The sequence below is a fragment of the Salvelinus sp. IW2-2015 genome, linkage group LG25, assembly GCF_002910315.2.
Source record: "Salvelinus sp. IW2-2015 linkage group LG25, ASM291031v2, whole genome shotgun sequence".
In the NCBI taxonomy this organism is placed as follows: Eukaryota; Metazoa; Chordata; class Actinopteri; order Salmoniformes; family Salmonidae; genus Salvelinus; species Salvelinus sp. IW2-2015.
The window spans coordinates 14,359,218-14,372,689 of NC_036865.1; the positions used below are offsets into that span (position 1 = coordinate 14,359,218).

At 40.8% G+C, this 13,472-nt stretch overlaps 1 protein-coding gene across 2 annotated transcripts; it reads right to left on the reverse strand.

Annotated features, from left to right (window-relative positions):
• Positions 1 to 253: 253 nt before the first annotated feature.
• LOC111951863 (polymeric immunoglobulin receptor-like) lies at positions 254 to 12,865 on the reverse strand. Of its 2 annotated transcripts, none has more exons than XM_023970149.2 (10): positions 12,741 to 12,865; positions 5,846 to 6,157; positions 4,908 to 5,237; positions 3,954 to 4,002; positions 2,162 to 2,250; positions 1,964 to 2,004; positions 1,532 to 1,600; positions 1,158 to 1,229; positions 730 to 783; positions 254 to 570 (listed from the first exon to the last, which is right to left on the reverse strand). In XM_023970149.2, the coding sequence occupies exons 1-9, from the start codon at positions 12,796 to 12,798 to the stop codon at positions 730 to 732; spliced, it is 1,074 nt and encodes a 357-aa protein (XP_023825917.2). In that variant the 5' UTR covers positions 12,799 to 12,865; the 3' UTR covers positions 254 to 570. The 2 variants fall into 2 exon arrangements, with proteins under 2 accessions (XP_023825917.2, XP_070291050.1); XM_070434949.1 differs by having other exon boundaries at positions 254 to 573.
• Positions 12,866 to 13,472: the final 607 nt, after the last annotated feature.

Below are 13,472 nucleotides of genomic sequence, written 5' to 3' on the forward strand. Positions count from 1 at the left end.
TGCTATTTTGAGTGGCAGCCTACATGTACGTTTGAAATGGATAATTGTACCTGTAACCCCCCCCCCCCCCCTTTTTGGTCCTCCAAAAGACCTGGACCTGGGCCATATGTATCAAGAGCCTCAGAGTAGGAGTGCTGATTTAGGATAAGTTTAGCCTTTTAGATCACAATGAATAAGATTACATGGCCAGGGGGGACCTGATCCTAGATCAGCACTGCTACTCTAATGATGTTGTACATGCATTCATTTCAGGTAAGTTTCTTGTTAAAGTAGTTTATTTCAGATATGAAGCATTGAAATACACATGATCAGTGTGTACATTAAACTTCAGAAAATCAAAAATTACACTCAATTAATCTGCCTTTGTCTAGAATACACAATCACTGGCATAATTAAGCCAGCAGAGCCTTCACAATGGAAAAGAACAAGACTGTGATAGACAGGCATTAGTCTTATTCAGTCCTTCCAGATCAGTAGCCCCCAAAGAGGTAAGAGCTAGGGAGTAAAATGGAACAAGGCCTATTTGTAATTTGGAGGGACTACACTCAGTCTCTGTTGTTCTGTTGCCTCCTGCTGGAGAGAAAGTGAACCTTCAGTTATCGGTGAACATACCAGTCGTATAGGTTACTAATGGACAACGATCAGTTTGTCAGAAGGTGCAGATAAAATGTCAAGTGCACCAACGGAAAGGAAATAGGAAACATGAAGGTTTGCAGGGATCACACTGACCTATCTCTGGTGTTGGGCCATTGTGCTGTAGACCACATCACCTGGTTCTGCTGCCTGTAAGAGAGGAGGAACACACATAGATTGATAGCTATAATGGTGAGTTACAGAGCCTATATAAATATAAGCTTCTGCCAGTACAAACACATACAGGCATGAATAAGTTAAGCAAGTCATCAACACAGTAGAGCAGCTTTTTATGTAGGCCTTGTTCTTGGTGACCGCGGTGCTGTATGTCACTGCATCATCAGGTAATGGGTCCCGATGGTAGACGGTTACATAGAGTTATTCAGATAACATTTACATCCATGTTGTATTCATTGTACATTCTACAATACATCAGGGCTGTCAATTCAAGTTCTCCTTCTCAAGACAGAAAAATACTATTCAAGACCAGCAGTGTGTATGTGTTTATTTAGTTTAAAGTTTACCCTTTGTGCTGTCCTGTGCTGCTTAGGAATCACAGTGCTGTACAAGTCACCGTGGCTCTCAGGGTTTAGGCCCTGTGGGATGGAGGAGAGAGAGCAACATGATCTCATCCACTCAGAGAGGGGGTTAGTTGGGTTGCAGAGGGTTTCGGTTGGGTTGGAGTGGGTTGGGTTGAGTTTGATGGGGGTTTAGTTGGGTTGCCGAGGGTTTAGGTTGGTTTGGAGTAGGTTGGGTTGAGTTTGATGGGGGTTTATTTGGGTTGCAGGGCTTAGGTTGGTTTGGAGTGGGTTGGGTTGAGTTTGATGGGGGTTAAGTTGGTTTGCAGAGGGTTTAGGTTGTGTTGAAGGGGGGTTGGGTGAAAGAGGTTACGTTTTACCTGTTGTGTTGATCCTCTGATGTGACTCACAGTGCTGTAGGTAATGTTCTGCTCAGAGTCAGCAGACTGCTGAAAGATTGAAACACAAACCTTGTTAACGTCAAACTTTTTTTTACGACAGAAGGATGTTGTACACATGTATATTGACACATGAATTTGCAGTTTCAATGTATTCTAATGAAAGTACAAAATGTGTTATCATTCAAGTGTCAGGAGTTGTGGTGAGGGATTTGAGGAARTCAAATATGCATACTCAGTGCATGACTAAATTGAGAAACGCAGTTCTCTTTAAACTGTTTAACTTAATATTCTTGAGTCCAGTAAACCTAAGAGATCGGGTTGATAATTGAGGCCTTTTATGACTATCAACCAAAGCTTTCTCAAGAAGAGAAAGGAACAGATGAGTGAGAAGATAACATGACCATAGCTTACTACTRWGGTGTTTGCTGGTTGGTCCTTTGCCTTCTTGTCCTCTGAAATAATCAAAAGAGGATGTTGGTACTAATGATCTTTCATGTCAAACCTTTCATTTGTAGAAGCAACTACTGTCCTGTATTTATAATATTCCGCAAATTACATTAGTCATTATTATTATTGTTTTAATAAATTTTCATTAAAACAAATACATACCATGTTTTCTCAACATGTTCCATGTGAGCAAGGTAACAGCTATCACCACCACCAACAGGCTCAGAGGAATGAGCAGGACTACCAGCAAACTGGAATATAAAATGCAAATAAATAGAATATATAGATAATCACAGGCATTGATCTAAGTATCATAGGCATCATTTTTTTGCACTGTTGCGACATAGAAATACTTTATAGCCTATCATGGTCCGAACACATTAGTTTTAGGAAGTAAGGAATAAGGAACTTTACCAAAAGAGGGAGGAGAAGAGAATGCCACAAATGCTTAAGTATGTCACAATACACGCACAAAGATATCTAACCATGGGGAAGTGGTAAAGGAAGGTGTTTTTAATTTTGTATACACTTTCATCCATTGCCCCCACACCCTTACAGTTTCACCAACCACTTGGATGACTATTACATTTTTGTCATTTAGCAGACGCTCTTATCCAGAGCGACTTACAGAAGCAATTAGGGTTAAGTGCCTTGCTCAAGGGCACATCAACATATTTTTCTGACTAGGGGATTTGAACCGCCATCCTTCCGTTTGTACTGGCCCAAAGCTCTTAACCATTAGGCTATCTGCCGCCAATGTTCCATATAAGCTGCGCACAGCTCCTCCGCAGAAGAAATATCAGCCTCCACAGAGAAGCACAAGATTGAATTTCACTCAACTTTCACAAGTTTTCTTTGTTAGTTAACACTATAAACGTTTCCCTTTAATGTGGGAATTCAATCGAATCAATGCAATATTAGCCAATTTCATTGCAACAAACGAACAAAACGAACTATGCAAGAGATTTTGTTGTAGGCAGAATGCATTGGAGTAGAATTCTATTGTATTGACAGGCACAACTCAGGCCCATACTCTACAGACCGGTGCACCATAACCAATAAGATCTGCAGTAGGCCTATATGGAAATAGACCATTGCCATATATAGATTTGTGCCATTCACTTTGAACTGGACTGCTTTACAGCATGAGCTATTATTATGTGTTTTGAGATCAAACCAAGAGCTGCATGTAGCCATGTGTTCACATTTGTTCATATTCTTTTCTAGTTAGTGAGTTACTAGCCTAGTTATAGATCATTTATATTCGGCAGTGTGGGAGTGACTACTTCCTACAAGAGCACAAAACGTGTACTTTTCTAGTCATCTTTGAAAAACAAGTCAGGTAAAGAGCTTTTTTTATGTCTTAAAGGGGCAATATTGTATTTTGAGAGAGACTTGAATAAGCTAAGTTGCCAATATGCAGAGGGTAGCATAATTTGTCTGATTCTCTATAATAATGGTATGGGAATAATAATGAATTGTATTTTGTAAAGTGGTTTCTTGCATCAAACAACACAACAAAATGTTCAGTTACCTACTTGTCTGAAGAACAAATGGATAATTAATGTAAATCCCTGCATGTTTTTTTTCAAAAGTCTCATGGAATGTAGGCCTACATTGAACACCACACATTGGATGCTACTGTAGGCTGAAGGAAATAACTGCTATTTCCATGTTAAAATGTTATCTGATCCATAGTTTTTGATGGTAGGCCACTCTGGTAGGCCTACAGTATGATCAAATAGCCACAGTAGCCTACTTGGCCCCTGTTAAAACAGTAAATTAAAGCAGGTACAGCCTCAGTGTTCACAGTAAACGTACGCCGGAAGTTGCACAGAATTTTCACAAAGTTCAAGTTTGCGCTCAGCAGACCTGACATTTTCTCAGTGCTTAAACATTTTTAGAGGGAACATTTCCTGCTGCCCCTGTTAAAGTGAGGAGACTGAATACTGACCTCTGGATCCTTTCCTGTCGCTTCTCGTCAGTTCCCCCATTGTTCTGGTCTGTAACAGAAGGGGTGAATGTGGGCTGAGAAGTGTTACTCAGCACCTGTTAGTGAAGTTTAGTAAGTGGTTGGAGCTTTTGTCGCTGTGAGAAGCTCCAATAAGTAGCTCCAATAAACTGACTGGTGTACAATTTAGATTTATATGATTAAAACCAAGTAACTGGAATGTTGATTAGCTCATCTATATAATGCTTTCTTAGCTTGTGTTTGACACATGCGTTAAAATTAAATTCCTTGTATTTTCAGTATTATTTTCAAATCTAGGTGGTAGATATGATGAACAGTTTTATAAAGATTGTTCCATTTCTTAATGATCTTTAACATGACTGACAGGAAAATCTCAAGAGAATGTGTGGTCAAAAGATTTCCACTTTGGGGCCTCCTGAGTGGCGCAGCGGTCTAAGGCACTGCATCACAGTGCTAGAGGTGATGATACAGACCCGGGTTTATTCCCTGGCTGTGCCACAACCAGCCGTGGCCGGAAGTCCCATAGGACGGTGCACAAATGACCTAGCATCGTCCGGGTTACGTAAGGGTTTGGCCGGGGGGGCTTTACTTGGCTCATCGCGCCCTAGCAACTCCTTGTGGCGGGCCGGGTGCCTGCAGGCTGACCCCGGTCGCCAGATGAACGGTGTTTCCTCCAACACATTGGTGCGGCTGGCTGGCGGGTGTTAAGAAGCGCGGTTAGGCGGGTCATGTTTCGGAGGACGCATGACTCCACTTTTGCCTCTCCCGAGCACTTTGGGGAGTGGCAGCGATGAGACAAGATCGAAATTGCAAAGAAAAAARGCAAAATACAATATATATATATTTCCACTTTGCTTCAGAAATGTTCCTTAATCTCTAACACTGGATGAATAAACGGGACTCATACTTGGTTATATGGGATTGCTCTGTACTTACTTGTGGTGGTGGTGTTACTCTGTGTTGTGGTTGGTTGGTTAACAGTGATATGAACAGGCATCTGTAGATCTCCAACTGCACACCAGTACCAGCCAGTGTTCTTAATTTTTAGTTGACTCATCGTTACGATCATGACTTTTTCTCCATTGGCAAGAATCCGCTTTAATTCTACTGATGCTCCATCTAAATTCCCAACACTCCTCTCCACGCAAGAGCCACCCAGCCTGCACCAGCAGAAATCTCCAGAGTTACGATAGTTACAATTGACAGTGACACTCTGTCCTTCAACTCCAGTCACATGTTGCTGGTCCACATAGAGTCCTGCAGTACCTGCACAATGAATGGATTTGAAGGGTCAACATTTGTGTGAATGTCAAATAATCCCCATACAGAGTACATGTTCGGTCATTTTAAAAAGGTAAATCTAGATCAGAAAACACAAATGGTTTAAACAGAATTATGAGGCCAGATGCTCATCTAAACTAACCAATTTCACATGGTATTGTCACGTTCCTGACCTGTTTTCTCTTGTTTTGTATGTGTTTAGTTGGTCAGGACGTGAGCTGGGTGGGAATTCTATGTTGTGTGTCTAGTTTGTCTGTTTCTATGTCAGCCTAGTGTGGGTTCTCAATCAGAGGCAGATGGTAGTCGTTGTCTCTGATTGAGACTCATATATAGGAGGCTTGTTTTGTGTTGGGATTTTGTGGGTGTTTGTTTCCTGTCTCTGTGTTTGTTCTGCACCAGATAGGACTGTCTCGGTTTTCACGGTTTGTTATTTTGTTATTTGTTAAGTGTTCACGGTTATTGTTTAATTAAACATGTTGAGCACTGGCTACGCTGCATTTTGGTCCTCTCCTTCATCCCAAGAAGAAAACCGTTACAGGTATTACTAAACTCAGTAGATGGTATTTTAATGATCAGAAAGGTAAGGATCTCACCTGTGGCAACTGACAGATATAGATATGTGGTGTCACCTTTCTCCACAGCACACCAGAAATATCCAGAGACCCCTAGTTGCAGATTCTTCATGGTCACAGTGAAGACTCTTGTAGTAACATTATCAGCGATGGACAACCAATTAGATGCACTCTGAGAGTCAGTACGTATTAGAGTAGAGCAAAAATTGAAAAAATATCCACTACACCAGTATTTCACATGTTTTTCAGAGCCATGATGATAGAGACATGGGATGGTGATGGAGCCTCCTTCACGTACAGACACATGACTCACTGTGGACACACCGTGAATACCTGTAGACASAACAGAAAATACATATATAGATACTTTCATTTTACCCAACTGCTCAAGAGTCCCACCAGATGATCAGCCAAACCACTTGACATAATGTATACATTTGTGACCTCTGGAGAGAAATGAGTGATACTGTCGTTGTCACACTAAGTGTTTGTGACACCAGAGAAGACTGAGACATGTTAGTGCTGTTGTCGTCACACCGAAATCCAGCCACGAGAACATAACACTTTGACCATTAAACTCATATTTAGCTTTGACACCCCTAAACTATGGAGACAATCTCTAGTTTCAATCAGATACAATTTGAAGTTAATGAAATAGTTATGATATACTGTAACTTTGACTGGATGGTCGTTCTGATATCTACTGTAGTACAATGTTGAAAAAAGAAAYGTGTGCAAAATATGTTACTTACACTTTTGTTATTAGGTAAAAAATATCCCTATTTTTTTCAAATTGATAGAGATGGGAGCTTTTTCTTTTCTATTTCAAGAGTTTGATGATATCTTGGGCCATGCCAAAGATGAAAAGTGGATCACTAAGCAAGAATATTACTTTATTTTCCCTGCCCACCCCAGGTTGGCATGCTATTACATGTTACCAAAGGTTAACAAGGATCCTCATAACCCTCCTGGAAGGCCCATCAGCAACAATAATAAAACAATATATTACAAGTACACTAACGTATACTTGGGGTGGCAGGTAGCCTAGTGGTTAGAGCGTTGGGCCAGTAACTGAAAGGTTGCTAGATCGAATCCGAGCTGACAAGGTAAAAATCTGTCCTTCTGCCCCTGAACAAAGCAGTTTATTTTATTTAACCAGGCAAGACTGTTCCTAGGCCGTCATTGTAAATAAGAATTTGTTCCGTCTTGCCTGGTTAAATAAAATAAATAATACTACACATTCAAATAACATACAGTTGAAGTCAGAAGTTTACATACACTTAGGTTGTAGTCATTAAAACTCGTTTATCAACCACTCCACACATTTTGGCAAGTTTTGGCAAGTCGGTTACAACATCTACTTTGTGCATGACACAAGTCATTTTTCCAACAATTATTACCAGACAGATTATTTCCCTTATAATTCARTGTATCACAATTCCAATGGTTCAGAAGTTTACATACACTAAGTTGACTGTGCCTTTAAACAGCTTGGAAAATTCCAGAAAATGATGTCATGGCTTTAGAAGCTTCTGATAGGCTAATTGACATCATTTGAGTCAATTTGAGGTGTACCTGTTGACGTATTTCAAGGCCTACCTTCAAACTCAGTGCCTCCTGCTTGACATCATGGGAAAATCTAAAGAAATCAGCCAAAACCTCAGATAAAAAATTGTGGACCTCCACAAGTGTGGTTCATCCTTGGGAGCAATTTCCAAAAGCCTGAAGGTACCACGTTCATCTGGACAAACAATAGGATGCAAGTATAAACACCATGGGACCCCGCAGCCGTCATACTGCTCAGGAAGGAGACGCGTTCTGTCTCCTAGAGATGGACATACTTTGGTGCGAAAAGTGCAAGTCAATCCCAGAACAACAGCAAAGGACCTTGTGAAGATGCTGGAGGAAACAGGTACAAAAGTGTCTTTATCCACAGTAAAACGAGTCCTATATTGACATATCCTGAAAGGCCGCTCAGCAAGGAAGAAGCGACTTCTCCAAAACCACCATAAAAAAGCCAGACTATGGTTTGCAACTGCACATGGGGACAAAGATCGTACTTTTTGGAGAAATGTCCTCTGGTCTGATGAAACAAAAATAGAACTGTTTGGCCATAATGACCATTCTTATGTTTGGAGGAGAAAGGAGGAGGCTTGCAAGCCGAAGAACACCATCCCAACCGTGAAACACGTGGGTGGCAGCATCATGTTGTGGGGGTGCTTTGCTGCAGGAGGGACTGGTGCACTTCACAAAATAGATGGCATCATGAGGAAAGAAAATTATGTGTATATATTGAAGCAACATCTCAAGACATCAGTCAGGAAGTTAAAGCTTGGTCGCAAATGGGTCTTCCAAATGGACAATGACCCCAAGCATACTTCCAAAGGTTTGGCAAAATGGCTTAAGGACAACAAAGTCAGGCTACCCGAAATGTTTGACCCAAGTTAAACAATTTAAAGGCAAAGCTACCAAATACTAATTGAGTGTATGTAAACTTCTGACCCACTGAGAATGTGATGAAAGAAATAAAAGCTTAAATAAATTATTCTTTCTACTATTATTCTGACATTTCACATTCTTAAAATAAAGTGGTGATCCTAACTGACCTAAAACAGGGCATTTTTACTGGGATTAAATGTCAGGAATTGTGAAAAACTGAGTTTAAATGAATTTGGCTATGGTGTATGTAAACTTCCGACTTCAACTGTACTTCAAATATGTAGTGTACTTTTCTAGGATATCTTAAGTATACTATAAATATACTATCATTACACTTCACCCTTAAAGTACACTTTTTAAATTCATTGTTTTTTCAGTCTTGCAGTATACAGCAGGTGGGTGGCAGGTAGCCTTGTGGTTAGGAGTGTTGGGCCAGTAACTGAAAGGTTGCTGGTTCAAATCCCTGAGCTGACTAAGTGAAACATCTGTTGATGTGCCCTTGAGCAAGGCACATAACCCTAATTGCTCCAGGGTTGCTGTCAATAATAGCTGATCCCTGGCACTGAACCCACTCTAAGGGGTAGTGGGATATTCACAAAATAATTTACAATTCACTCTTGTACATGTGTGAAATAGGACAAATTTCAGCACCCACCTAATTATCTTATCAATATACTATCAACCTTCAATACACCTTTTAAAAGTGTAATTTAAATGCATTGTATTTTATTTTTTAAGTATACTATATGTTCACTATCATTACACTTAAACATACTCATTAAAAGTTTACTTCAATTTCATATGCTTTAATTGTAATTGAGTTTATTCATTCAAAATACACTTGGAGTTGTTTTTAAGTTGAGGCATAATTTTTTTTTATTGAACTCTGCTTCTGAGTTATAAAGTACTATAAGGGCACAAGGCGAGACCCAGATGTAGACACGGGAGGTAGATGGTTTGAGTCTTTGATATTTATTAATAATCCAAAAGGGATAGGCAAGAGAATGGTCGTGGACAGGCAAGAGGTCAAAACTAGTTCAGACTCCAGGAGGTACAGTGTGGCAGGCAAGCTCGAGGTCAGGGCAGGCAGAGTGGTCAGGCAGGTGTGTACAGAGTCCAGAAAACAGCAAGGGTCAAAACCGGGAGGACTAGCAAAAGAGAATAGAAAAGGCAGGAGCACGGGAAAACCATGCAGGTTGACTTGGAACATACAAGACGAACTGGAACAGACAGACAGAAACCACAGGTTTAAATACCCAGGGGATAATGGGGAAGATGGTGACACTTGGAGGGGGTGGCACAAGGACAGGTGAAACAGATCAGGGTGTGACAAGTACATTATAAGTATAGTTTCAGTGCCAATGATGAGTTTTGAAGTACTTTCTGAATTCCTGTTCGGGAGAGTGCAGAGAAAGTTGACAATGATAATGACTGTTTATTCCACATAAGCGAACATGACTAGCTTGTCAGGTTTTGGCCAGGACTGTTCAGGTTTTGGTCACTAGATGTCCCCATTGCACCTTTTTTGTACCTTTTTGTTTTTCCTTGCTCTAATTATTGTTTGCACCTGTGTGTCGTTCCCTTGTTAGTATTTAAACCCTGTGTGTTCCTCAGTTCTTTGCTCAGTGTTTGTATGTTAGCACCCAGCCCCAGCCTTGTTGTAACATATATTTCTCTTATTGGATTTTCCAGAGGTTCTCTGGTTTAGTGCTTGTGTATTTTTGAGTAGTCTTTTGAGGTTTGTTTTTCCCTGCTGTTTTTACCACTTTGTGGAGTTTCTTTGTATTTTTGGAGGATATCCATTTTGTGCCTCTTGGCTTTATTTGTGGACGTGGTGGATTTATATTCTTTGCCTGAAGATCTTGTCCTTTTATTAAACCACCATCTCTAGTACTGCTGAGTCTGCCTCATCTTCTGGGTTCTGCCGACTATTAGTGACTGTTTCTCTCACCGGGTCCTGACATAGCTGAGGAATATGCTTCCTGAGAGTATACTTTCTCAAGAGAATATACTTAAGTATACTTTCAAAAAAGTATATTTAACTTAAATGTCCACAAAATATATTTGAAGTATACTTTCAAAAACACTTTTTTACCCAGTATCCCTTTCTGCAGCTGAAATKTTTATTTATAATGCAACTGTTTTGATCTTCATTTTCCAACTGAACAATGCCGTACTTTTAATTACACATTACAAAAAAAACATATTGAGATACTAAAGTGTGAAATGCCACTGGTGCACAGTTAGTCTGGCCCAGGACTGTGAAGGTGAACGGAAAGGCTCTGGAGCAACGAACCGCCCTTGCTGTCTCTGCCTGGCCGGTTCCCCTATCTCCACTGGGATTCTCTTCCTCTAACCCTATTACAGGGGCTGAGTAACTGGCTTACTGGTGCTCTTTCATGCCGTCCCTAGGAGGAGTGCGTCACTTGAGTGGGTTGAGTCACTGATGTGATCTTCCTGTCTGGGTTGGCTGTGGTGGAGATCTTTGTGGGCTATACTCGGCCTTGTCTCAGGATGGTAAGTTGGTGAAGATTTCCCTCCAGTGGTGTGAGGGCTGTGCTTTGGCAAAGTGGGTGGGGTTATATCCTTCCTGTTTGGCCCTGTCCGGGGGTATCATCGGATGGGGCCACAGTGTCTCCTGACCCCTCCTGTCTCAGCCTCCAGTATTTATGCTGCATTAGTTTGTGTCGGGGGGCTAGGGTCAGTTTGTTATATCTGGAGCACTTCACCTGTCTTATCCGGTGTCCTGTGTGAATTTAAGTATGCTCTCTCTAATTCTCTCTTTCTCTCTTTCTTTCTCTCTCTCGGAGGACCTGAGCCCAGGACCATGCCTCAGGACTACCTGGCATGATGACTCTTTGCTGTCCCCAGTCCACCTGGCCGTGCTGCTGCTCCAGTTTCAACTGTTCTGCCTGCGGCTATGGAACCCTGACCTGTTCACCGGACGTGCTACCTGTCCCAGACCTGCTATTTTCAACTCTCTAGAGACAGCAGGAGCGGTAGAGATACTCTGAATGATCGGCTATGAAAAGCCAACTGACATTTACTCCTGAGGTGCTGACTTGCTGCACTCTCGACAACTACTGTGATTATTATTATTTGACCATGCTTGTGTCATTTATGAACATTTGAACATCTTGGCCATGTTCTGTTATAATCTCCACCCGGCACAGCCAGAAGAGGACTGGCCACCCCTCATAGCCTGGTTCCTCTCTAGGTTTCTTCCTAGGTTTTGGCCTTTCTAGGGAGTTTTTCCTAGCCACCGTGCTTCTACACCTGCATTCCTTGCTGTTTGGGGTTTTAGGCTGGGTTTCTTTACAGCACTTTGAGATATCAGCTGATGTAAGAAGGGCTATATAAATAATTTAGATTTGATTTGATGTAAACCTGCTCCAGAGCGCTCAGGACCTCAGACTGGGGCGAAGTTTCACCTACCAACAGAACAACGACCCTAAGCACACAGCCAAGACAATGCAGGAGTGGCTTCGGGACAAGTCTCTGAATGTCCTTGAATGGCCCAGCCAAAGCCCAGACTTGAACTCGATTGAACATCTCTGGAGAGACCTGAAAATAGCTGTGCAGCGACACTCCCCATCCAACCTTACAGAGCTTGGGAGAAACTCCCCAAATACAGGTGTACCAAGCTTGTAGCGTCATACCCAAAAAGACTTGAGGCTGTAATCGCTGCGAAGGTGCTTCAGCAAAGTACTGAGTAGTGTCTGAATGCTTATGAAAAAGTTATATTTCAGTTTTTTTTTTTTATACATTTGCAAAAATTCTGGGGTATTGAATGTAGATTGATGATAGGGGAAAAAGCAATTTATTCAATTTTAGAATAAGAATGTAACATAACAAAATGTGGAAAAAGTCAAGGAATTTCCGAATGCACTACACCTGTCTGTCTACCCCTATTCTTTGTCACCCTGGTAAAGGTTCTTGTAGCCGCAACGCGCCAGTAATCTTTTAAATTTTTGCTATATATAAGCCGTAAACAATAAAGGATTTTACATTTTTCCACTACATGAGAGTGCCTTAATTACTTCTGGAAGTTGGTTTGCAAAAAGGCTTTTTTAGCATTGTTTACTATCCAGCATCAACTTATTTTTGTTCTGTAGTATTTCATGCCATGATCAAAGAGCACCTCATGGTATACAACTGTAACCAAAGAAGTGCTTTATTCCTGTGTCTCTTCTTAATATGTTAGATCTCGTTTACTGGAAATTGTGTTTAAATGTGTTATGCAAAAACTAGAAAAAGATAACTGCTGAAAAATACAACTGTTTCACGAATTAAAACGGCACTCATCAATACATCTGAGCACAACATACCGAAAATCTTTAATGTGACTACAATGTCTATTGACAAATTAGAAAGAACATTACAAGTGTTATGACTTTCAGCATGTACTCAGTCTCAGTGTCTGACTCAGGAACTGAGTCTAATAATATCAAACAACAAAATGGCTTCCCTCACTTACCTGACAGTCCAGTGAGGAAGAAAAGAGTGTGCAGGACAAGGAGGAGATATGGAGCCATGATTGGATGAGAGAGAAATTCTCTGGTAGCTTTTATGTTTGAATGGGCGCACTGGTGTGTGTCATGGACCAGGGCACCCAGGCAACTAACTCTACTTCCTGATCCACATGGATATCACTTATTTAACTCTTCCTGTTTTAATGACAATGCAACCATGTGCCCTGTGCAAGACCTTGTGTAGTCAATGTTGAGCTGTTGAACCTGACCAAGGTTGATGTTAATACATATGTTGATTTATATGATCATTGCTTGTGGTTCGTTCCCCATCCTCAATACCCTGATAAAGTAATACATTTATAAACTCCTGAGTCCTGTGTTGGTCTGATAGTCCTTTCTGATATTAATGAGGTCCGTTACTGATTACAGTTACATGAAAAAAAAAGTAATTAGTAATCCTTTGGATTACTCAAAATGAGTAACGGAATTCAATTRCATTTGTCAATAAAAAAAAAGGTCACCTCCATATAGCATTTCTTTCATTTAGTAACATGAGTCAGCCTAATTCCAAATTGTGGACAAATATGAGAGCATAGCCTAAGATCTTATAATTCACAAGTTCTATTATATGTTAAAGGGCATATTCACAGGGCTCCATACAAACATTTTCAGTTGGTGGCACCAGCCCATGACTTGGTCGTACCACTAAAACTCAGTCAAAACAGAAAATGTGTGTC